The sequence below is a fragment of the Corvus hawaiiensis genome, chromosome 9, assembly GCF_020740725.1.
Source record: "Corvus hawaiiensis isolate bCorHaw1 chromosome 9, bCorHaw1.pri.cur, whole genome shotgun sequence".
NCBI classification, from domain to species: Eukaryota; Metazoa; Chordata; class Aves; order Passeriformes; family Corvidae; genus Corvus; species Corvus hawaiiensis.
In genome coordinates, this window is record NC_063221.1 from 11,700,801 (window position 1) to 11,725,383 (window position 24,583).

The 24,583-nt window shown below is 37.3% G+C and overlaps 1 protein-coding gene across 4 annotated transcripts in view; it reads left to right on the forward strand.

The window, feature by feature from the left end:
* The first annotated feature begins 118 nt into the window (after nucleotides 1–118).
* The window catches only part of CAMSAP2 (calmodulin regulated spectrin associated protein family member 2), an 82,313-nt gene continuing 57,848 nt past the window's right edge, over nucleotides 119–24,583 (forward strand). For 2 of the 4 annotated variants that reach the window (XM_048312557.1, XM_048312559.1), the window contains exons 1-2: nucleotides 119–534; nucleotides 12,997–13,256. In XM_048312557.1, the coding sequence (XP_048168514.1) occupies nucleotides 396–534; nucleotides 12,997–13,256 (399 nt within the window). In that variant the 5' untranslated portion in view covers nucleotides 119–395. The remainder of the gene's footprint in view (nucleotides 535–12,996; nucleotides 13,257–24,583) is intronic. The other 2 variants (XM_048312558.1, XM_048312560.1) reach the window with 1 other exon arrangement.

Consider the following 24,583-nt stretch of genomic DNA (forward strand, 5'->3'; position numbering starts at 1 on the left):
TCCCGGCCTACGGCGGCTGCGGGGGCCCTGCCGGCGGCTCCCGCCCCGGGCCGGGGGCCTGGCGGCCGCCTGGGGCGCCCAGCCCTGGCCGCAGGGTCTCCCCAGGGAACGCGGGGCCGGGGCCGCCGGGGGCATTTTTTCGGAGGCGGAGGGACGGCGGCGTGCGTGAATTGAGACAAAGAGCGAGGAGGAGGAGGAAGAAGAAGAGGACACTCGGGCTCGGCTACATTCCTGTGCAGAGAAAGGCGGGAGGCGGTGTTAGCCCTTTACGGACAGCTGGGTCCGGCGCTGCCCTCAGCTGCTGTCGGCGTATTTACAGCCGGCTCTCCCGGCCGTGGGAGGAGGACGGAGAAACAACCATGTAAGTTCTGAATTGCTGGGGGTCCTGTGAGAAGATGGGGGATGCCGCAGACGCCAAGGAGATGAGGAAGACTTTCATTGTTCCTGCCATCAAACCCTTTGACCATTATGATTTCTCCCGAGCGAAAATCGCCTGTAATCTGGCCTGGCTGGTGGCCAAAGCCTTTGGGACAGGTAGGTGGCGTCTCCTTCTTCTCTTTCTTTGATGCTGGTTCCTGCTTGGTTGCTTCGCTACTGAGGACGTGCGAGCCATTCCCTGAGGAGCTGAGAAGGGGGGGGGGGGAGGGAGAGATGTGTGGGAAATGCTTTTGGTCTGTTCCCTTATCCTTAAGATCCCTTAACCCTTGTAGGTATTTTTGTTTTTCTTTTGTTTTTCCTTAATTACACTTAGTCTTTTTGGAGTAGTCCCACTGTTTCTATCAGCAAGTAAATTTTGTGTAGTGGCGATAATATAATTTTATTTGAGTGAATCGATCTCTCTAAAGGGTGTTTTATTTATTACTCGGGTCACACTTCTACCATGCGAAAAAAACCCAGCAATCCGCGTTTGTCTGTCATCTTGAAATGTTTCCTGATATTGCTGAGGAGCTGAATTGGGGACTAGCAATGGAAATGGGTGCGTGCTCTTAGTTTTGACATGTGTGACAGTAGCCTGTAGCCATTTGAATGGTTTAGCAATAGGAAGGGTTTCAGGAAAAAGAGCATTTAATGCCAGGATTTGGCCTGCACAATACAGAAGGCTCTCCTTGTCTGTAAGTGTAAATGGAATCGATTTGTAATGGCTCCAAAAGGCATCATGGCTCTGTCGTTGAAAACCTTGGACCTTGAGGAATACCAGACCTATTATTCTGTGCCTGAAACATTATTGGGCCTTGAGGAATACCAGACTTGCAGAGGTCTTCTGAGGGAGGCGTTTTGAAAATTTACCAAGCTGAGGGGTTTTTTTGTTTGTTTTTGTTTGTTTGTTTGTTTGGGTGGTGTGGTTTGTTTTTTTTTTTTAGTTTTTTGGGGGGGAGGTGGGGTTGTTTGCTTATTGTTTGTGTTTTTTGGTTTCAGTATAGCTGTAGTTTAGTAATAATTTAATTTTCTGTGGATTAAAAAGAATGTGGTATTTTGAAAGGTGAGGTACATATCAAAAATCATTACTTTTGCCTCTGTTTTTTGTAAAATAACAGGAAAAGGTTCCTCCTTATGGAATTTTGCACCTCTTACATTTAGGGGCAGGGTGCTATTATATATTTAGCCAGGGTTAAAGGCATGTCTTTATGATGCTTCTGGGAATTCATGATATTTGACATGATGCTTCCAAAAAGCCACTTTTAAATCTAGTGCTTGAATCTAGTGAAATTTCAGTGAGTGCATCACTTCAAAAAGAAAGAAAATATCAGAATACTGTTTCCATATAAAGACTTGTTGATAAACTCTACTTACTTCTCTTTGTGAAACCTGGACAAGTAATATTTTGATATATGCCTTTATTAGCTATGCAGATATGAAAGGTAAAATCGTAGAGAAAATTCTTGGAAGTATTTAATTCAACATTTTCAGAGATCATTATATTTTTAGGTAGCTTGGTTCTATAGGATCTACTAATGGGATTCTGAGTGTACAATGCTTGTGCTATTATATAACCCAGACTTCTAACCTGAAAACTTTTTTCTACTGGAGTTTGACAGATTCTCAACCTATGGTTGAAATGTCTTGGTTTATATTGGTTGAGTTTCTATTGGATGTGTAAAGCCACTTGCAGGGTACTTTTCTGCTACTTTCTATAGAAAGTGTGATCCAAAACAAATTCCTTTGCTCTTTCTCTTCATTACTGGGTCTGTTCTGAGATGCTCGAATGAAACATGATTAGAGGGGATAATTGGTCCATCTGCTCTCTAAACACTGCAAGTAATGTAACAGTAGGAAGAGAGGTAAGCACACACGTTTGTAGTGTTTCTGGTCCCAGTTCTTCCACTAGGTTAATATAACTAGAAACTTCAAAGAAGAGTTTGTGGCTGAAGTAGGGACAAACGGTATACAGGACTTGCATGTCTGCAGTACAAATGCTTCCTTTATACTTGGAGTGAAACAGAAGAACTGACCTTCACCTTTTCCAAGAAGGAAGGAAGTTTGGGTTTGTTAAATTATTTTAGTTCTGGGGAATAGATCACAGCCTCAGTCATGTCTTCTAACTATTGCTATATACATTTTTACAGAGGAAATACAAACGATGGTAGTGTGTTTATGGATGCCACATCTTATTTCTTTTTTTATCCTTCAAGTATTGGAGATCCCTAACTGTGCAGGGGAAGGGAAGGGTTTTTCCCTACCGTCTATGAAACAAAGTAATGCAGTTCACTTTGATTAGTGACAAGCGTAGGTTGTTACAATCATGTATCCATTAAAGAAATATAAATCTTTATGTATCAAAGGGGTACATCTTTCAGTGGACGGCTTTCACAGTCTTAAAAGCATGTTTCAATACAATCAGAGTTGTGCATACAGCTTGGCTACATGTTGTGAATTTGCTCTTACAAAAAGACTTTGAAATAGGTACTGTTCATTAACACTAGTAATGGCTTTTGGTGTTTCATTGATACCTATGTACAAAAACCAAGAGACAAATTGTTGCTGTTGTCCTTGGTGAAACTGCAAGTACAGAGTTTGGCCAGAATAGAGGCAGGTCAAAAGAAGTTGTCTTATTAGTGAGGTGCCATATGAGAGTAAGAATGTATTAGCAGTCATATTGAAGGCATCTCGTATGAAGAATTGTTTAAGAAATACTGATTGAAGAAGGAATTCATATCTAAGTGTTGAGGGTGTGTAGGTTTTTGTGCCTTGGTGTTTTGCTGTGAGACAATATATCAGTGTTAGGACGTGTCAGATTAAATGTTTTGTAATAACGAAATTGTTTCAGTGACACAACTTGCAGTAACTGAAAGGGGGAAAATTAACAAGTGTGACGTATAAAAGGGGGAATGTTTGACCTTAGACATTAAATCTGCAAATACTTAATTTCAGCCCTGTCTCCCAATGCTGGCAGTTAACCATTTCAGTATAGAAAAATTTCTTCCCAGAAAACTGGATGAACTGTATAGACAGTCTAGCCTTCAACTTCAAAGTATAATGGGACTTACTTCATAGGAATAAGTTGAAAAATGACTTGATGTTGTGTTACTCTGTCCTTTTTATTTCTAAAGCAACAGAAGTGGATTTCATTGTTTTGGAATGTGAAGGTTTTGCCTTCTCAGTCTGCTATAGTAATAGAAAGTGTCCCTGAAAGATTTGTTATCCATCCGCCATCCTAAAGACGGACTGAGCTAAATATACATCATTCCTGACAGTTGTTTGTTTAGCCTGTTTTTTGACAATCTCTAATTATAGAGATCCCACAGTATGTCTGCTAGTCAGTTTGGACCTTATTTATCTTTAGATGTTTAAACAAAACCTTGATGTCTTTTGCTACATTGTTAAGCCATTACTTACCCTTTTCCTGGTGCTTGTGAGAATGGTGGGCACCTTACCTTTTTATAACACCTTTCATATAATAAAAGCAATGTCTGTAATATTATTTAGACAAAACAGACTTCTATTTCTTTTTTGTAAGTCAAACCTTTTTGCTCTCTGTGCTTATTAAGGGTTGGTTTGGGGGTTTTTTTTGTTAGTTTTTCATGTAGTTTTTTCCTGTGGTTGGTTTGCATGAGCTGTGTACTTAAATCTAGATCTAATGGTCCAGCTAAACCACTACCAGTACAAGGTAAATTTAAAAAATTACTTCATATTTCCAACCTATAATACTCTGATTTGTTCATTAAAATATGATGTTTGCCATTTCTGCATCAGCCTAGAATTGTTGACTCATGCAGTCCGTGATTCACTGTAGCTCCGTATCTTTCTCTGCAGAACTGCTGCCTACTCAGTTGTTCCCAACTTGTAATTGTACTGTTATAGGTTCCAGCTTTGCAGCTATACTTACATAACTGCATCCTATTTTCAAGCCACTTCTTCCACTTATTGAGATTATCTTGAATTATAATTTTGTCCTCCAAAGTGCTTTCAATCCTTTTGTACCTTGGAATCACTTCTCTACAACCTTGTCTAGTGTGACTAAAAATATGAGTTCTTGAACCTGGAAGTACATGGAAGGCAATGTTCTTCCCATTTGATAGGGGATATCTGAGTACTCTTGGAAAATGGGTTTTCACACAGCTTTTCATCCAATTTTTAGTTACTAAGTTAAGAATATCTCTGTGTATGATTCTCAGAAAATAATGTGAACAGTTCTAAAGTCAGGTTAAATCTGTTGCTGCTTTACTATCCATGCAACATATTATTCTGCTACAGTAATGCATTTCACTGGCTAGTATGAGATTTTTTTTTTTTTTTTGGACAGGCATAAATGAAAAGCTAAATAGAAGCTGCACAAGCCTGAGCAATTGTCCTAAACATTGTTGTGTTTTCTGAAGTGAAAATAAAATAGTCCACATACTTTTTAACATTAAATGTATCCTTTATAGGCGTTTGAAGCAATGGGTTACAAATGGCATAATTTGCAACTAAATATTACCCAAGAAACTTAAAAATAGCTTTTTCCTGATGATTAATGTTTTCAGAATTCATGTGTGGCTACTTACTGCTCTTTGCACATGTTGCCAGTAGAACCATGAAGGGAGGAAATGAGTGCTGTGTATCTGACAGAAACAAGTTGTAGCTAAATACTCTCATCTGTTATGTTGGATGTTGCAGGCCAGAACATGTTTTAATCTTTTTCTGGCAGACCTAATTTCTTCACTTTTATTCAGTCTGGCAGTAGCAAAACCTTGTAGAAGAGTTTGGAGTCCAAAAACAAATGTTTGAGATTCTTGTGAGAAAATTTTTTTTATAGATTCCATCAGCTCTCTAAAATAGTTGCTGAAAAATTGATACTTAAGTCAGTCCTACTAAAATCAGTGCATTAGACAAATCATCTACTGAGATGTTTTACTTGGAAAGTGTTGTATCACTCCTTTCTGTAGAACACACTTGTAACATAGTTTGACTGTAGGTCACTTTTTTTAAAGTAAATACGTAAAATTGTATGAGCTTTTGGATCTGTTGGGTTTAGCAGAGTCCTCTGAAGTTGTGGACTGTGCATGTACAAATGTGCAGGAAGGTGATCAGGAAGGTGACAGTTGCAGTATTGGCAGTACATGATGGACCTCCTTTGGGGTATAGAATCTGTTCTTTCAGTGACTCTGCCATTGAGCCTGTTTTGAGCCTTTTTGCCTTTACAGCTGTAAGTGCTTGTCTGCAGAATGTAATAGATCTAACAAAGACATTGTAGCCAAATGCTCACCAATTTCAGGTGATGAGGTGAAATATATTTCTTCTCCCTATACCTGGTTTCTCTTCGTATTTTTTGACCACCATTGCAATTACTACTGCAGATATAGTTTAAAATTTTCCTCTTCACCCTATGATTTAGGGTAATCTGTTGGGTTACTTTAGTGACTCCGTGTTTAAAGGCGGCTCACTCAAACTTGAAGGCTATTTGTATGCTATTGATCAAGAATGTATCACTTTTTCAATATGAGATCTTACGTAATTTCCATTCTACAGCTAGCTGGTGGATTTTAATGAGCACAACTGGATACAATTCCACTCCTGAAATTAGTAACTTTTAACTACTTGCTCTGCTAATTGAGAGCTCTGAATGATTGTTTTGGTGATCATTCTGGAAAATGAGGATAGAAGTGAAAAACTCTCAAGACTTCATAAGAAAAGTAGAGTGAGTTCTTCCTCCTCCCCCTTCTTTTTTATTTTGAACAATTGGACAATACATTATTACTGGATTAGGTGGTAGTAATAAACATTTCTGCTGCAGAGTTGAAATGTAGTGTTTGAAATCTATTTGCCAAATGTAAGATTTGTATAGTTCTAACTGTTTCCAATATGTTTTCTTTTATTCAGTTAAAAGCAGTCTTACACTAAGCGAACCTGTAAGCCAGACACCGAAGAAGATGTGTCCATTCACTTCTATCTACTTATGACTGGCAAAAAGTTTTCCTTGGCTTAATAAAGCCTAGTAATAGTTCAAGAAATGTTCATCTCTAAATTTCTGAAAGAGTTTTTTCCATACTCCATAGGCTATTTAAATCATAACTTGTCTATAATAGTCATCACGGTGCTAGCTGGGTGAGATAGGATTATAATTATACTATTATCTTTACATTTCTCATAACTTGCCTCTCCCAAAAATAAGTTCTGAAGGCGTTTATGTTAATGAAAATTGATCCCCTTATTGCCAGGGTTAATTCTAAGTCATTATTTTGTTTATTAAAACCTGAATCAGTACACAGGTTTTAGTAAATTAGATGCTAATCCTCCCATTTTAATAAGAAATGCCAGTACCAGATACATTTTGTAGGTTTTGTGAGGAGCACTTCCTGTTGTGCTACTGAAGACAGAATATTGGATGGGATAGACAAATAGTGTGACAATTAATAGAGCATTTCTTACGTGATTTCTGTGTTCAAAGAATAACTAAAGACTGTTTAGGCTATGAAAGTAGAGTCTCTGCATGTTTTTTCCTTAAAAGGTTTGGGGCTTGTTTGGTTGGTTTGTTTGTTTTTGGTGTTTTTGTTTGTTTTGGTTTGGGGTTTTTTTGGTTTTTTGTTTCTTTTTTTGAATGAGGAATCCCTTTTAAGTGCAGAACAGCTGTTGAAGCAGTGGATAATGGTCTATTTTTGTGGAATCTAGAGGCAGGAGGGGAGGATCTGTTTATTCTGTGATGTAAGTTCTGATGTATTTCTGTGAAGGTAAATTCAAGAATCTCTCAAGTTCAGCTTGGCAAGGTGGACAAAGTTAAAAATGGTTATACTGAAATTGAGCGTGCTGTAAATTTATAGAGGTTGGCCTTTCAGATACTTGTCTCTAGACAGAAGTACACCTACACCCTGCTAGCCAAGAACAATGAAGTGGCAGACTGATTAAACAAACCAAAAAGTAAAAATGATTTTGTAATTTCTACTCTCTCATTTTGTTTTCCACTTCCTGATTAAAAATCTTGTTTCTTGATGGTGTCTCCAAAATAAAATAGTAAACTGAAATGTCTCTGTTCTATTGAGTCCAATACAAAAATTCATCAGAAGTTAAATAATATAATTCTTTCTTCTCTGACCTGTTTTCAATTCTCGGACTCCTGACTTCTGTGCAGGCTCTGCTGTCTTGTGCCCAGATTGTAAATGTGCCACCAGAATCCTTGTTGGCAAGTGGGAGTCTGAATGAGGTAACAGCACGGTTACTTCATGGCAAAAGCATACTTTTGCTGACCTGCAGAAAACTGTCAAGTCCATTAAGATTTGACATATATTCATCTACTAGTTTGGACTAGAAAGTGGTTAAAGATATTAGAATTTTCATTAAATAATTCTGTTTTAAACCTCAGTCTTCTGCAAATAATTTTTTCTTCTTAATGTCTTTGTGCATTGATGTCAGTAAGCTCTAGAGAGGAAGTTTTCTAGGCTGAGACTTAATGTGGCCTTGTGGCTCCCATCTTTTAATTAGAAAGCCCATGGTAAAATATTTTAACTTGTTTATATTATCCTCAGGAATTAAAAAAACCCAAAACAAACAAACAACATGGAGACCATGTTGACAAAGACTTCTAAGCTTTTGGACATTCTTAAGGCAAACATTCATAAATCTGAAATCATTCCCTGATACAAACTTGAAAAACTCAATAGGTGTGTAAAGGATTGTATTCATCTGTGTAGAAGCATGGAAACTTTACCAAAGAAGCAATTTGTTTTTAAAGAAAGTTTAGACTTTTCACACTAATACAAGTAATTTTTTCCAAAGGAGGAATTCATACTGTCTTCCAAGGAGTAATTCTTACTTATCTGAGCAGAGAGGGTTTTTTATAAAGCAACTTTTAAAAGTAAATTCAGTAGTGGTATGCATGAATTATTTTTAGACCATTCCTTCCCTTTAAAATGGTCTGTTTAAATGGAAAATTAAGTTGCATTTCTCTCTCACAGTGGGGAGTGTTCTGGTTTTGTCTGGAATAGAGTTAATTTTCTTCCTGGTAGCTGGTGCAGTGCTGTGTTTTGGCTTCAGTGTGAGAGCACTGTTGATAACACACTGGTGTTTCAGTTGTTTCTTCAGTGGTGCTTTCTCTAAGTCAAGGACTTCTCAGAGCCTTGTGCCAGCGAGGAGGTGCAGGAAGAATTGTGGAGGAGCATGGCCAGGACAGCTGAGCTGAGCTGGCCACAGGGATGTTGCAAACCATGGCTGTTGTGCTCAGGATGAACTGGGGGAGTTGGCTGGGAGGGGGCTGATTGCTGCTTGGGAATGGGCTCTCTCTCTTTTTCCCTTTCATTGTTATTATTGTTATAATAATTTTACTTTGTTTCAATTATTAAACTGTTTTTATCTCAGCCTGCAGGATTTACCTTTTTCCAGCTCTCTTCCCTATCCTCCCATCCCACCAGGGAGAAGGGGGGTAAAGAGCAAGAAGCTGGGCCACTTAGTTGGGGCTGGGGTTAAACCACAACAGGGAGTAATAATAATCCTGTGTTTGCTTTAAAGCTTTGAATAAGCCCTTTAATTCTTAAATTTTTTTTTCTTCTCTAAAAAGAGCATCTGCAGGACTCTTGATTCCTTGATTATTTATGAAAAATTACCTGAAGATATGTTGATTACTTTCTTGAAGTTAGCCTGATTGTTAAATTTGAGTTACAGTTTTGGGCTAATGTGGTATTATACTTTTTTGTTCCTATCTCTGTGTGTTGAACTTGCCCATTAGCTTCATTTATTCTCTTCATAGTACAATATTCACAAAATTCAAAATGTCAGAATTATTTCCAAAATTAAAATTTGTGGTCCTGTTCACAGTTCTAGGAAAAAAATAGGGTGGTCATCTAGTTTAGTCTCCTTCTCCAGGAAGAGGCAGCCTCAAAGTTAGAAGAGGTTTCTCAGGGCCTTGTCCACAGTTTTGAAAGTCCCTGTGGATGGTTTCACAGTTGGGTCCCCAGGCAACCTGTACCTATACTCTGGTGGTCTCTCTTGAAAAACTTTTTCCTTGCATCAGCCTGTGACCACTGCCTTTTGTCCAAGTCCACGTTTCCAAAACCTGTTGGTGCTGGAAGAGTGCAGGTAGATCTTCCACCTTCTCTCCAGCACTGCACCCACTATCCCGGTCTCACCTGCATTTTATGTGTCCAGCAGGATACCCCTCTAACGTAATTACCACGGATTTCAAGGTCAGATGGTACTTTATGGCAATATGTGCAACAAGGTATTTCTTTTAACACGGGTCATTTACCTCAGAGTTTAATCTGAAAGATTCCTCTTGTCAGCTGGGCAAAGGAATGACTGGTAAAATGCACATATCGGGGATTAGTGTTAAGATTCTTCTCTACTGAACAGAGCCTGTTTAACAATCTCTAGTCCTGACAGAATTGGTAATAAAGGCTTTTGACCCTACTGATTGTTCTGATAATCTGCTGAAAACTGGATGTAGCCTTGAAATAATTCCCTGCCACAAGACTCCAGAGGCAGCACATGCCAATTCTGGAAGGACTTCTACTCTGAGATAGAGTTTTCTCTGTCTGTTACCTATCTCTGTGGGGGTTTTTTGTTTTCTTTTTAAACTCTAACATGAGAACACAGGTTGAATCTTCTATCAAGACCTATTCTGGTATCAAACAGTTCAATATATGTTATGGAGTGGGGGAAATTCCCGTGTTTCTGCCTGTGCAGAGGGAACTCTGGCAGGAATTTTTGTAAAGAATTCTAATCTTGTTGCACCAGAGATTCCTTGTTTGTATGCTTTCACACTTTTTATACATTCAGAATGTGTCTGCAGCCACAGCTTTTCTTCCTAGCCCTTTGTATTCTATTTTTCTAATACATTTCTTTTCTGGTTATATTTTTACAAAGACCAATGAGGTTTTTTTCCAGATTTATTTTTGTGTACACCAATGAAGTAAAAGAAATGGCATACATGTCATTTTGTCTTTTTCTGTATTTTCAGAAGCGGAACTAAGCTTTATAAATAATTCTATTTGCCTTTGCTAGTCATAATGTCGATTTTTTTTTTTTTTCTGTATTGAGCTTTTAATTACTAAATCCCAGCAGTGGATGTCATTCTTTCATGATAAATGCATTTATTGCATCTTGTCACTTTAGGATGTGCTTCAGTGATACAGAAGACAAGAAATAACAGGCATTGAGTTTGTTATTTACTGTCTTGAGATTTCTCTTCTGGCTCAAATTTTCAGACTTGAAATCTGTCATTGTCTTCAGTGAATCTGAACCACAGAGTATGTGACTTCTGTTTATGTGTAGCTAAGTACTCTTGCCTCAAGAGTTTGGTTTTTTTTCATATGGGAATGAGGCTTTTTTAGATCTTCTGAGAAATTAAAAATGGCTTTATCGGTTCCTCCCTGTTTCCTCCCATCCCCATTTAAATTCTCATCTGCTTCAAAACATTGGTGTGTGGATTTTGGTTTGGGTTTTTATTTGGTTGGTTGGGTTGGGTTTTTGTTGTGGGGTTTTTTTCTGTTTTTTCAAAAGCAAAATCTGCTGCGTGAGCATTGTGAGATACTTACAAAAAATGTTTTCTAATCCTCTCTATCTTGAAGAAATAGCATAAAGATGCTTTAAGAGTTGGCATTTGGAGTTGCAGAGGATAAAGTCCTGATGAGAATTGAGCTCCTGATACTGAAGTGGAAATGGATCATTAGGGACTTCAGAAATAACAAGCCTAATGTTTAAATAGACAATGTGTGGACAAAGAGGGAAAAGAAAGAAGGTCAGGTAGACTTGAGATAGATGAAAACAATACCTGGGGAAGCAGGTATCTAGCAGCTCTGAGATCCTCAGTTAGAAATGCCTTTTGTTGGACTGGATGACTCTAGATCCTGTAGTTAGTTGTTAGAATTTGGGAAGTGGAAGAGAAGATGGAAATGTCATTTCCTGACACTGGGAGATATTTTTGTTAGCGGTTTTAATATCATCTTGTAAAAAAGTAGGTCTGTTAGACATTAGATTTGTGTTTTAAAGGGCAGAGTAGTTGTGCTGAGGGTATATTTTGATCTGTATTATAAAGCAGAGCTGTCAGTTTTCTTGCCAAATGTAGGCTCATGGTTTAAGCAAATTACAAACTGTACCTCTCTTTCACTTGATACTCTGAATTGGGAAAAGAATCAGCAATAGCTTACCCTTTCCTACTATCCTTCTGGCATTTAAGGAATGTGTTAATATTTCTTTCACTTTTTGCACTCTATAAAGCATATCTTCTTTCACAACTAGAAGGCAGCTGGCACCTTCCAAAGCCCATCATGGAAGCACATGAACTGCAATAGAATATGTATGAGGAAGAAGATGGTCTGTCATTATCTTGTGATGGCATGTTCTGTTCTTTCTCTCTTCTCCTGCTCCACCCTTACTGGGCTGTTTACTCCAGACTGATTCAAACCTTGTCTGTTTAGCCATTTATCCAGCTGAAGGCAAAGGGAATAGGAACTTAGAGTTGCATCACTGCTCTCCTACGCACTTATCTTTTCTTCTAGCAATTAAACAGGCTTTTTCCATTTGGACTTGGGAAAAGAATCACATGCTCTTTATCCCATAAATGTTGTTGGCTTAACTAATTTTACAACAATAGAGAATGAAATTCTTCCAGCAGGAAAATGGAACATCTTGCAGTGTGTACGCCTGAAAATCTGAAAGTTATTTTCCACTTGACTCGTGATCTAATTTAATTTGATCTAGTACTATATTTAATTCATTTTTAATTATTACTTTTGTGGTAGACAATTATAAATATAGTCTGCCTGTATTGTGTTATGTACAGTATTTGAAAAAACTGTTGGATTGTCCTGGAATGCTAATTTTGGAGTTAAAATCTCAGCATAAATTTGACAAAATCTTGCGTAGCTTTCTGTGGGTGCTAAGCCAGCTCACTGAAAAAGGAGGAAAACCACAATTTTAAGGGAAGTCAGTAACACAACTAGGCCAATAAGAACTCAGTATTTTTTCAGAAAGAAACTGATAATATTTTTTCTTCCTTCTCCATTCTTCTAATTTCAGTTAAAAGCCCATATATTTATGCTTAACTGCTGGATTGTCATCATTCTGTGATGCATGACCTTTGAAATAGACAGTATAATAATCAAAATGCTCCTGCATACATGGAAACTAGAAGGCTGCTTTTTGTCTTGAATTATTCTGTGCTGAAACATAATGTTTCAGTTCCATTTTGTTATTGTAATAAAGTCCAGAGTTTAAAAGGGTGTTGCTCTGCCTTTATATGTCTGACCTATATAATGTTATGCCAAAGGAAATGAGAATGTTTGGGCATGTATTTGGAGAAGCCAAGAAATTTTAATGTAATGATGCTGTGAAACCACAGGTTGGTCTGTTGTAGCCTTTGCAGTGTGAGACACTTGGAATTTTTCTGAAGTTTCTATTTATAGTTCAAATATTACCATTGTATTAAATTTTTCCCAGTATTTTATAATATAATTGCTGGTGGAGACTTTGGCCTCCCCTTGATTATGCTTTCTTGAACATAATTTTGAGTTCATATATAGTTTTTAAAAAATCCCCTAATACTCCAACTGTCCTTTCTGATACTGACTTGTGCTTTTTTTTATTTTGTAGAAAATGTTCCAGAAGAACTACGAGAACCATTTTACACAGACCAGTATGACCAAGAGCACATTAAACCACCTGTTGTTAACTTGCTGCTGTCTGCCGAGCTCTACTGTCGTGCTGGGAGCCTTATTCTCAAGAGTGATGCTGCAAAACCACTTCTAGGTCATGATGCTGTTATACAAGCCCTGGCACAAAAAGGCCTTTATGTCACTGACCAAGAGAAGTTGGTGACTGAACGAGATCTTCACAAAAAACCAATTCAGATGGTGAGTGTTCAGAGCTTGTGTGTTACATCTCTTCTCTCTGTGTAGTCCCAATACCTACAGATCTGTCTTTAAAAATGCATCATTATGTTGAAGTATTTTTGTCAAGAGTTCAATAGGATTCATTACTGGGAAGTTTATAATTGTTTTGGTTTGTTTTTTTTTTCTTCTCATTAGCTGTCAGTGCAGGTGTATTTCTTCTGTATTAATGCTAGAACACACCTATCTTCCTGCTTAGTTCAAATGCTACATTTTTAAATATAGCAGTGACAATATGATCACTTTGATTTCAGTTTTACAGCACTGACTGTGAGTGAATATGTCTGTATTAGAAAAGTTTGTAAACATTTTTCTTGGGCAGAAATCTTTGCTTAAAAGCTTGAAAAAAAAAGGCTTTGGTGGTAGGCAATTTAACCTAATAACATTGAATAGTCACCTGTTGCACATTAAGTCAATGTAAAACATGCAACAATGGTATTTTTTCATGGATACTTTTAATAATATGTCTTTGCTTTATACAACTGCTAATTAAAACATTAGTTCAACTGAGGAATGATTCTATTAGTAAGCTCTTAAGTAATGGCTTTTCTTCTTTGTTTGGGGCTGTGTTATAAAAAATTAACTGTAAAAAGGATGTCTACATATGTTTGTTTAGCAAATGGCAGTATGATAGAATAAGATGCTAATATGTTTAAAGTGAAATATTTTTAAAGTTCACCTTTTTATGTTTATATTTAATACTTAATTTAGAGAATAAATGAAGTGAACGAAGTATTTGTGGGCAGTGACCTGTAGCTGCTGCCAGAATGAAGGTGTGTGGGAATTAATATAGCTATGGTGATTGTAGAGGTCTTTTCCAATCTAAATAATTCTATGTTTCTAAGTGATGCAAAATTTGCAGGACACATGCAATATTTGTGGGTGGTTTAGGAGTGTTCTTAATGTTCACAGAAGTCAAAGTATTTAACAAACAAACTTCCTGTTTATGTTTTTACAGAACTTCATTCTGTTCTTGCCTCTGAAGGAAAATAAGGTTACTCACTTGCATTTATGAGCCTCTGGTTTCCCCATTTGATTCTTTTAATTTGATCTCTGTCTAGAGTAGTTGTAAGAGTCATCTCTTTCCAGAGTTGTCAGTTGAAAAAAAAAAAAAAGTGTCAGTATTCCCTAGTTTGGTTTGCTGATCTTTGTTTTAGTAATAAAATGCATTTCAATATTAATTTATTTCCCCCATGCTTGTGGGGCTGTTTGTGTGTTTCTTTGCTGTGTTGTTTAGGCATAGTCAGCAGGTAGTTATTGACACATGAACATCATAACAGTTGATAGCCCCAGGTTCCTGCTGTGCCCGGGGCGCTGGTCCCCACTCCAGTACCAGTAACAGATGGGTGCACTGTTGCTGTTGTCAGTTGACAGGTAGCTGGGCTGTGACAAGGACAGAGAACGCAACTGGCTTGGGCAGAAACACAGCCTTGTCCTAAACAACTGCTAGCAAAAAAGTGGCTGTGAAACTGTAGACTCAGTACTAACATCCTGAGCCCAAGAGTTTTACTTGGTCAAACCATGCTCTCATTCCTACGCAAGTTCATAGCAGCAGCATTATATTTTAATTGGAAAGCCTCAACCGTTTTCCTTATTGTACTATTAGTAAAGTTGGCAGAGAGCTTCAAATCTGGCTGTTGCAGTAGTGACAGTCTTTTCTCTTGATGTCTTCCAGTACCTTTTCCTATTATTCCATATGTCACAGTTTCTAAAAGTCTTACAAATTTAAATGTATATCCTGTTTTAGAGCATGGAATAATTTTTCTTTTTCAATTATGTAGAACAGAAGTTTTCCCATGTAATTAACACATATGTTCCTCTAGTAGACCAGATTGTGTTAAACCCATGTAAAATGTAATTTTGAGCAATTTAATAGTGTGGTTGTCTTTCCCTTTGCTAGCCTGTCTTCCCCAGGAATAGGAGAAAGATGTTGGTGTTTGTTAGAGGATATTTCTTGTTATCTTCTCAGATGTGTTGTACTTTCCCTAGATGAAAAGGGGCAAGTTATATTATAAAATGGAATTATGGAAAGAGGTTTGAGTATGGAATGTTTTAATTTTACACGTGTATTATAACATGTGTAGCTGTGGCCAACAGACTTGGAATTCCTTGGACTGGATGTTTGTACAGTGACATCTGTGGGGATTAATTGTTGGCTTACTTCACATGTGACTATTTAGTAAAGCAGGCATTTTGGTCTTCTCTCTTTCTTAGGTTGAACTTTTCTAGGAGGCACCTTACATACTTAAGTTCTTGAAAAGTCTAGCAAATGGATGTGCTGCTTTGTGCTGGAGTCAGGATAGACAGCACTTTGCTTGTTTAGTCATGACTGGCTTGGCTGCATTAGTATCTGAGAGGCTGCCAATGCTATGTTCGTGTATTTCTCTGTGTGTGTACATACATAGGTGTAGGAGAGCAAAAGAACCAAATACCATGTTATTTCTCTTCTGGTTGAAATTTATTTGGTCTTGGCTCTGCTATACTAGACTTCAGACAGTGCAGAAATAGTCTAGAGCTTGGAATTGAAAGTGTTGAACCAAGAACCAGAGTATTTTTCTCCTGGAAATTATACTTCTGTACAAAAGGAATTATCTGATATTTAAGAAGTTTATGGAAGCTAAGTTTAAAAATTTTTGCAAAGATATTTATGTCAGTTGGCAAGTTCCAATGCATAAAAAAACCCCCAAATCTGTCTTCAGCAGGCACTCCCATATGGAAATGTGAGATTTTGACCTGCTATAGAAATCAGAAATAGCTGAAGAATTCAGCACGGTTCTGATAATGATGCAATAGTTTTCTAATGCTTTCAGCTATAATATGCATAGATCACTGTTCAAGTCAAGCTTAAATTTATTTTTCCACGCTGATTTATTTTTTTAAATTTTGTATTTCCTTCATAACCCAAACTGACTTAAGCCTTCAAATGTGAAATACAAAAGAGGAAGGCAATTTGGATTTTTTCATATTTTTACTCATATAAGCATTGGATCTCTTTGTTTTAAAAACATATATATTTCTTCGTACAGGATAAGTCAGAGGAGGCTTTTCTAAAACTTTCTCCATTATAACAAGAATTTTATATTAACTGAATAATTTATTTTCCATGCCAAATCATTTTACAAGAATTCTGATATTTAATCAGGCTGATCACTTGGTATTCATATGGTCGCTTTCAATTTGCTTCAAGTGCAGGGAAGAATAAACAGATTCAGAGAGGAATTAAGAAATGCTTTCCTTCTCTCAAGTCCCTGCAATGCACTTCTACCATGTGGGGAAAGGAATAAAAAATCGGCATCTCAGTTCACTTTGCAGGGAAACTGATACTGCATAACTACCCCAGCAGTGGACTTCTGTCCCTAATGTGACAGGGCCAAAACTACCCGATTTTCTGGCTTGAGGGGTAATAATGTCAAATCTTGAATATCTGTTTAAAACCAATGTTGTTAGGGGCTGGAGAGATACAGTAATGTTACAGACTTTTACCAAATTTTCACCAGAAAAATCTATTTTCTAAGCTTATTATTGTATATTGATAGAACGTTCTCAGCTGACTACAAAAAACAGTCATTAACTTGCAAGGCATTTTAAGATATTTAGTTCTTAAATAAAATTTAGTGACTAGATAAAGGTTAGGGAATACCCTGTGTATAAATACTATATCCAAGAAAATATGCCATACAAATATTTTGTATATTTTCAGAGTGGAAAAGTATAAAAGCCATGCTAAGCATAATATAATCAAAAAGGATAACTTTTGTTAAAAAATTGAAGTCTCAGTTCAGAAAAAGTGTTGCAAGAAAGTAAACCAGCTGAGCAGCTAGTTTAAACTTGCACCCATGTATAATTACTGTCATTAATCAAGTAACACCTAAATCCTTCATAAAATTCTACAATTTTCAGCCAAGATGGAAAGGGAATGAGAGGCTCCTGCAAAACCCCAGCAATAAGTCCGTAATAGCTAGTAGGAATAAAAATTGCTATTTTCCTAATTCTGAGACATTTTTTGTGTGCATGGGGTTTAAATATAAAAAGTAATGTGCTGTCATCTAAGTTGTTTGTCCATTTAGCTGTAAATTACCTTCTTCCTTGAAGATGTCAATTGTGATGAAGTCTGGCAATAATTTTGCTGTAGCAGTTTGTGAATCTGGACTACAACTGAGGTACAATTAGGTGTGCCTGTATTAGCTAGTTAGTAGTCATCAGAAGTGCAGGTTTGAGGCAAATATCTGTGTTTCTTCCAGTTACTGCTCTTGTGGTTTGCAATATGGCAGCATCTCAGGGAGCACAAATGCAGTTTTTTTGAGCATGTAACCTGGAAGCTGGGCTCTAGGATCACACCAACGGTAGCCCACTTGCCATGGGGTACTCATTTCCCAGGACTAGAGAAGAGGTGACTGAAGTGAATACCCTGAAGAGGGAGCAGAGACGAGTCCGGGGACCTTTGCACCAGTTTTGCTTTTCTGTTGTGCAGAACTAATTGTGAAGTTAATCACGGCTGGCAAAACTCCTGTGGAAGGCTGGAGGACAGGGGGATTGATAGTGCTAGGTGTGTATGTACCCACAGTCAGAACCTGGCTCTCCTTCTGGGTAAGATAACAGACAGTAAGTGATTAACTCATCCTGCAGTCCAGACTTTTGGTCTCCCTGGCAGACTGCATTCATTGGAAATGACAGTGCCTTTCATCAGCAGTGTGTTTCTCCTTGAGGAAGGGCTGCAGCAGCTCACCTGGTTACTTGCAGCTACATGCTACAGCCCCTGTACTTCCAGGCTGTACAGCTCCTTTAACTCTGGAAAGCGATACAACGTGTACTAAGCAGTTCACAGAACAAAGAAGTAAGACGTGGTTTCTGCCCTGAAGAATTTTTTTTTCTGGTTTTAGGCATGATGCAACAGGTTTCCATTCCATGCTATTGTAAATTAGTTGTTAGATGAAGACACATAAAAAGAATTTGCAGTTACTTGACTTGAGCCCATAGATACCATAATTTGTTAGTTAAAGCACCAGATTCTAACTGCCTTGTGATATATAATCATCTTTGATAGTAGTATGTTTCACAGAAGATTAAAATAATGTAATAAGCAAATATAGTGGTGAAACAGAAGTTCAGTGAGTCTGATGTGCTGTGTAGAACCAGTCTACTGTGGGTTTGGGCTGGGATAACGTAATCTTTAGAGGTTCCATATTTTTTGTTCCATTTCTAGTCTCTTCACATACATTCCCTGTAAGGTTCTCATTTGCTTGAAAACAGGGATCCAGTATTTTTGCTGGACTTACCGTGTCAAATATACCATCCCACTTCAGTTAGCACTGCACAAACACCTGTTTGCTGCAGTAATGTTGTACCAGGCTCCCTCACACACAAGATGCCAGTTCACAGTTGGGCCATGGTAACTGCTACAGCTCTCCACAGAGTTCATTCTGCACTTACCGTTTTAACTTAGAACTTAATGTCCTATTAGCTTTTTTTTCAAGCAATTTTTGTTGACTCATAGCCTGGGTATTTTGTTTTGCTTGTATTTAATTATGTTTTTCTTGTATGTAGAAAATGCTTTTTTTCCTGTGTCATGTAAATAGAAGCAGTGTCTTGGGATGTTTTTTACAGTATGTTTGTCTAGCATTCAGTGAGTGCAAAACATACAGGTTATCAGTGAGTTATAGTGGGGTTTGTTGTACTTCTGTATATCCATATCAGAAATTTGTGGAAGACTGAGATAACCACAAAGGCCTCTGCAACATCCTTTGGGTTTCATGGAATGCTGTTTGCTCAACTTGTGCACCAAATGTGGCAACTAATGTGGAAGGTAGCAAAGCTCCTGACACCAAGTTGTGTCTATAAAGAATACAATGGAGGGAGGCTTTCCTGGTCCTTTCCAGCAACTCTAATGCTAAAAACCCTAAGGCTTTCTATGATTTCTCTGCTTTAATTTTAGTTGGGTTTTCTGTTGGGTTTTTTTTTATTCCAGCATCCTTAATTTCAATACAAAAATCTGTGTAGTGTTTCGGTCTTAGGGTTCCAGCACTGTAGTTGGCATTTCAAACTTGTATTACTGAGAATTCTTGCCTAGAAGGTAGCTAAATCTGATTGTTCTTTCTAACAATTCTTGTAGGGTTGATTTCAGTTATACAGAGCTATTGAATAAACAATGATGCTTGAATTGCCTTGAAAGTACCTTCTCAGAACTGCCATAAAATCCTCAATGGATACAGATGTATATAGAGCTGGCCTTACATTGGCATTTGCCAGCTGAATGTAGGAAATGTTTACAAATAGCAGCACATTTTCTCATGCTTATTCTAATGTAAAATTGTGGTAACTACATTTAATCTTTTACTAAAATGAGGAGAGAATTTTGCAATACGTCTTCCAACTGACATACATGATCTACTAAATCAAACTGCTGCTTTTGGAATAATGACAGGAAATTAAATGCACCTCAAGAGAAGGTAGTACCTCCCAAAGTCAAGTCTCATGCCTCTTGTGAGAAAATAATGAAACGCATTATTATTGTCTGTTGTTTATCTTGTTCATTTCCTTGCAAAATAGTTGTTGTTCTTCTGCCTTGAACAAACTCAAGTTTTGAATCAAAGAGCTTCTGATTGTGTTCTTAGCTATTATTTCATCTTGTGCTGCTTTTACCGGGGGGGGGGGGGGGGGGGGAGAAGTGGGGAGGGAGAGGTGGAGAAACAGGGGGTGATGGTGGTGACCCCAAAACAGCCACCTGAGAACAGACCAAAATCCACTCCTGAAGCACAAAAGGAAAACTAGTTAAAAGGAAGAACAAATTTTGAAAGAAATATGTCATAAATTAAGTCCGTAAAGAATGCCAGATACCACGTAGAAAATGCTTTCTAAAAAGGTCAGGAAGTATTTTCATTAACCTTGAAAGAAAGACTATTTTATTAAGCACAGTTTAAGAACATTTTCTTCCTCTTTCAATAGCACTGTTATATGTAGTGTAGTTCAGCTTTTGGCTGTTGGTTTGCGGCTGTGAACTTTCTTTCTATCTTTAAATATGTGGAAAGGTTTATTTAAATAAATGTTTAGGTTACTTCTACTGGGTTAAGTATATTTTGGAGCACAGTAACTGAGCTATTAGGAAAAGATGTATCTGTGAATTGTTTTACAGACTACTTAGAAGGAATTTCTTCATCAGTTTGTTTGAATTATGGTAAAGAAGAGAAATCTTTCTTAATACCCTTGTACTGGATAGCAGAAAGCTAAAAATCTTACATGGTTGTAGCAGGGAGTGACTTGAAGAGCACTGCTTTCTTCCTATTATGGAATATAGTGAGCAGCTTTTACCAGGAGGTATGGGTCTGTCATGTAAACATAAGGAGAGCTTCACTACCAGCTCTGTGTAGTACATACACACAGCAACAAGGGGACAAAACCACACTGACTGTTGAAGGAATACAGTTTGTACTCCCCAAAATGCAGCAGCTGCTCCGGTCTAGTACAAAAGAACATTTTGAATCTGCATTTGTTAATCTGCACACATAATCCTGGCAATCTGCCTGCCTTTATCAGCAGCGAACACACTCTGTCATCACAGTAGATGTATCACAACAAAATCTTTGTTCTTACAAACTCTATGGAATTTAACATTATGAGATTTTCTTTTCCTAAGGTTGAATGAGCAAAATATCTTAAGGTCTCCATAGTATATGTTCTTGTGTGACAGTTAGGGAAATGCTGTAAATAGCAGTGTATGCCCATTGTTTATAGGAACTGGTAGGTTTTCTCTGAACTGGTAGGTTTATATGAACTAGTAAGAAGTTGTATTACCTTGCAGACATGCATCTCCAAATCAGCCAAAGCAAAATCCGGTAGAATTTGTGCTATGTAAATAAACCAGGACTTATATGAAAAGATTATCTGGTACCTTTTTGAATATTTTAAGTTAAAAATTGACTATAATAGTGCTCTGTAGCAAATTAACTATCTAGTATAAATGTAAATGATGTTCAATTTTCCCTCATGTCTCAGAAGATCATGACGAAGGATATCTCCCAGTATATTCCTTTGCCTTCCCAAACCATGAATCTAAGACCAGTGGAAAAATTAGTAAAGGGTATGTCAGAAAGAAATCCTGCAGCTTAATGATTTTAGAATAATGGATAAAGTTACATTTAGCACAATTTATATAATCATCTAGCAGTAGCCAGAGATCCAAATCAGTCAGCTGTCAAGACTGATGACATCCCTCTAAAGCTGAAATGGCAAGAGCTTTTATAAGATCTAAGTTGGGTGTTTGGAACACAATTTAGAAGACACAGCAGTCAGTATTTATGACATAACTATATAGAATGTGAAGTGTGTATTGAAATTCTTTTAACTGTTTTGATAAAGAAGTGGCAGGTTAAAAATATTCTGGCCTTTAAAAGAAGAAAATTACAAGAAAAGCAAAGAGAATATGTAGATATTGGGTAAGCATGTAATAGGTTATCAGATTAATTTTACATGATGCAATTGTTAAATACATATAGTATGTAATAGGAAATCTTATTATATAGGGACATGTTTCTTAAATGTGAAACTGATGTATTGGTTACATCATTAAAGGATACTGCAATTTACTTCAATATATGAGTAAGTGGTATTTAAGCAACAAACAACTGCAGTAGGTGCCAATTAAGTGCTGTTGAAAGATAGATGACATTCTCTCTTTATTTGTCAACAACATTTGTTCAAAGGTGTAGTTACAGAAGTTGTACCACCTCACCCTCTTTTTACTGATGCTGACTTGCAAATTATAAATTAATTCCCGGGGTTCTGGGCTAGGGGGGGGCTTTATTTTGCCACATCAGCTGTCAGAAGAACCCTACCATCAGAAAGAAATTTAAGGAAAAGGAGACTTTCTAAAATCTATTCCGTAGTATCAGCTCCTTGATTTCTCCTGTGTCTGTGTGAACATGAGCAGTTTATTCCCTTCCTTTTTGTAGCAGCTCTTTTATGTGGGGGCAGGTAACGCCTCTTGAGCACTTTGTTTCACACACCTTTTCTTCATTCCAAATGCCCTCCATTTGGTGGCTGTCTTTCTTTACAGGCTGTGCTGGAAACTGGACCCAGGATTCCACCTGACCTTGTCAAGGCTTGTAGGACACATGGCTTGTGGTGTGTTTTTTGTGAGCTAGAGCCTGCAAGGTGACACATGTGTATGTCAGCTTCCTCTCCTGCAGTGACATTCATTGCATGTTCCCTTCAGGTGTTGACAATCTCTAACCTCAGATCGTGCCTTCTGACCAGCGATTTACTGATGTGTTCTCTACTCTGGTGCAGAAGGTTAATACAGACTTTTTTCTGACTCTCTTCTCCATCATATTAAGATTAATTTGGAACTGATTATACCATATGTTGGTAAACCATGCTTTGGTGGAAAACACCCTGCACTTTATTTCCCTTCTTAAGGGCATTCTGTGAGGTAATAAACATTTGTAAAAGCTTCCTGTTCTATGACACAGAAAGAATTGTGGAAATCCCACTGGTATGTTTCTGGGGCATTGTTTTGCCAAGGCAGCCAATTCACTTTGAAGCATGGACTGGAAAAAAAAAAGTTAGGGTGAATTACAGGACTATGCCAGGTTACATCCTAATACATAAAAGAGAAACAATGAAATGGACAGAGTGGTGATGGAAAGAAAATTCAGTTCACAATTACGAAGGTTTTACTTTTTTGTTTGTTTCTTTTCCTTACCCCTCTTCTTAACTTCCTGGCTCCCAAAAGCAAAACCAAACCATCTAATGATAGTTAGAAGATCACTGTAAAGACAGCTGTGTGTATGTGAGGTTAAAAAAAGATGATAATGTCGTGACTGCCCACAGAAAGATTGTAAATTAGTGTAGTTCAGTATATCATTTTGTCAGGGAAGTCTCAACTTCTGTGTTGCTAAATTCTTTATGGTAAGATGTATCTTATAGGTAGATACCTGCAAAGGATCAACTTATTCCAACTCCTGCTTTTAGCTTTTCTTCAGCAACAGGAAAAAATACAACAGACAGTTAACTTACACAGTTGGGAAATACAATAGCATGGTAATACTGAAGTTGATAACGAAATATGCATACATGCTACCAAAGAACTGCTAGAGAGAAGCAAATCCTAATTCTAAAAGTATGATGCATATGTATGAAAATTATTATTTTTCCAGGTCAAAGCTTTGGGGGGAAAAAAAACCCCAATCCTCCTAAAGTACTCTGTACTTTCAACAACAGCAGCAAAAATACTCATATGCCTCTAAGCACTGAGGGATAATTTATCTCATTTTCAGGGAAACTGAGAACTTATGTAACAGGCTACATGTAGCTTGGTATTATTGGCTTGTTCTGCTTACGGGGGAAGGAGAAGGATAATACAGCCTTGCTTGTTCTAACAAGATCTAATGTCTTAATGACTTAACACAATTATGCTCTTATCATATCTATGGCTGTAGTGTCAATTATTTTAGGTTCCGTTCCTTAAACAACTTTAAACTTTCTTTTACTAGAGAAGGCAGTACCTTTCTGATTATTATAGCTTGCTTGCCTTTATTCAGCTGAGGTGGGACCTTTCATTTCTGTGACTTACTTGATTCTCTTCTTACTGTACCAAATTCAGAGGGAGAACTGATTACTCCTGTAATTAATCATCTTGCCACAATTTTTCCCTTCTCTTTAAACCTGATCAGTGAGGAGTTTTCCTTCCAGGCCACTGGTAAAAATAGTAAGAGATGGTGAGCTGGTAACTCATTCATGTGGTGTTTCTTGAAAAATTCACCAATTCATTGCTGATTCTATGCTCAGGGCTGCACTGTAAATCAGTTTAATGTATGCAGCATTAAGAAGTCTCTTTAATCAGAATGTATGAGTATCAAGTTAGATGCCTTACACTCATAATAAGTCTTGCACTTTTCACTTATAAATTTAAGTGAATTTAGAAAGTGGCTTATGTTCCGTTAGTTCATGTTTAAATCGGCATGTGTTCATTTTTCATATATAAATCAAGCTGCTTGTTGACTCCAAAATTGGGGCCTTAAAATTCTTTGTATTGTCTGTTGGCTCTCAAATAAAATCCATTGTTTCACATCTTCTAATCTTTTGGAATGTCCCCAGCGTTCTGAGACTTATTGGAAGAATAGCTCAATGTGTACAGATTACTCCTCTTTAAATCCTTTTGTAGTTTTAAAAATACAGTATTTTTTTCTTTCCCTATTTGCTCCAGACTGAGATGAAGATTTAGGTTAAGCATGAAATTGGCAGACTTGCAGATAATCCAAAGACTATCAAAAATTAATATATTTTCTAGAAGACTG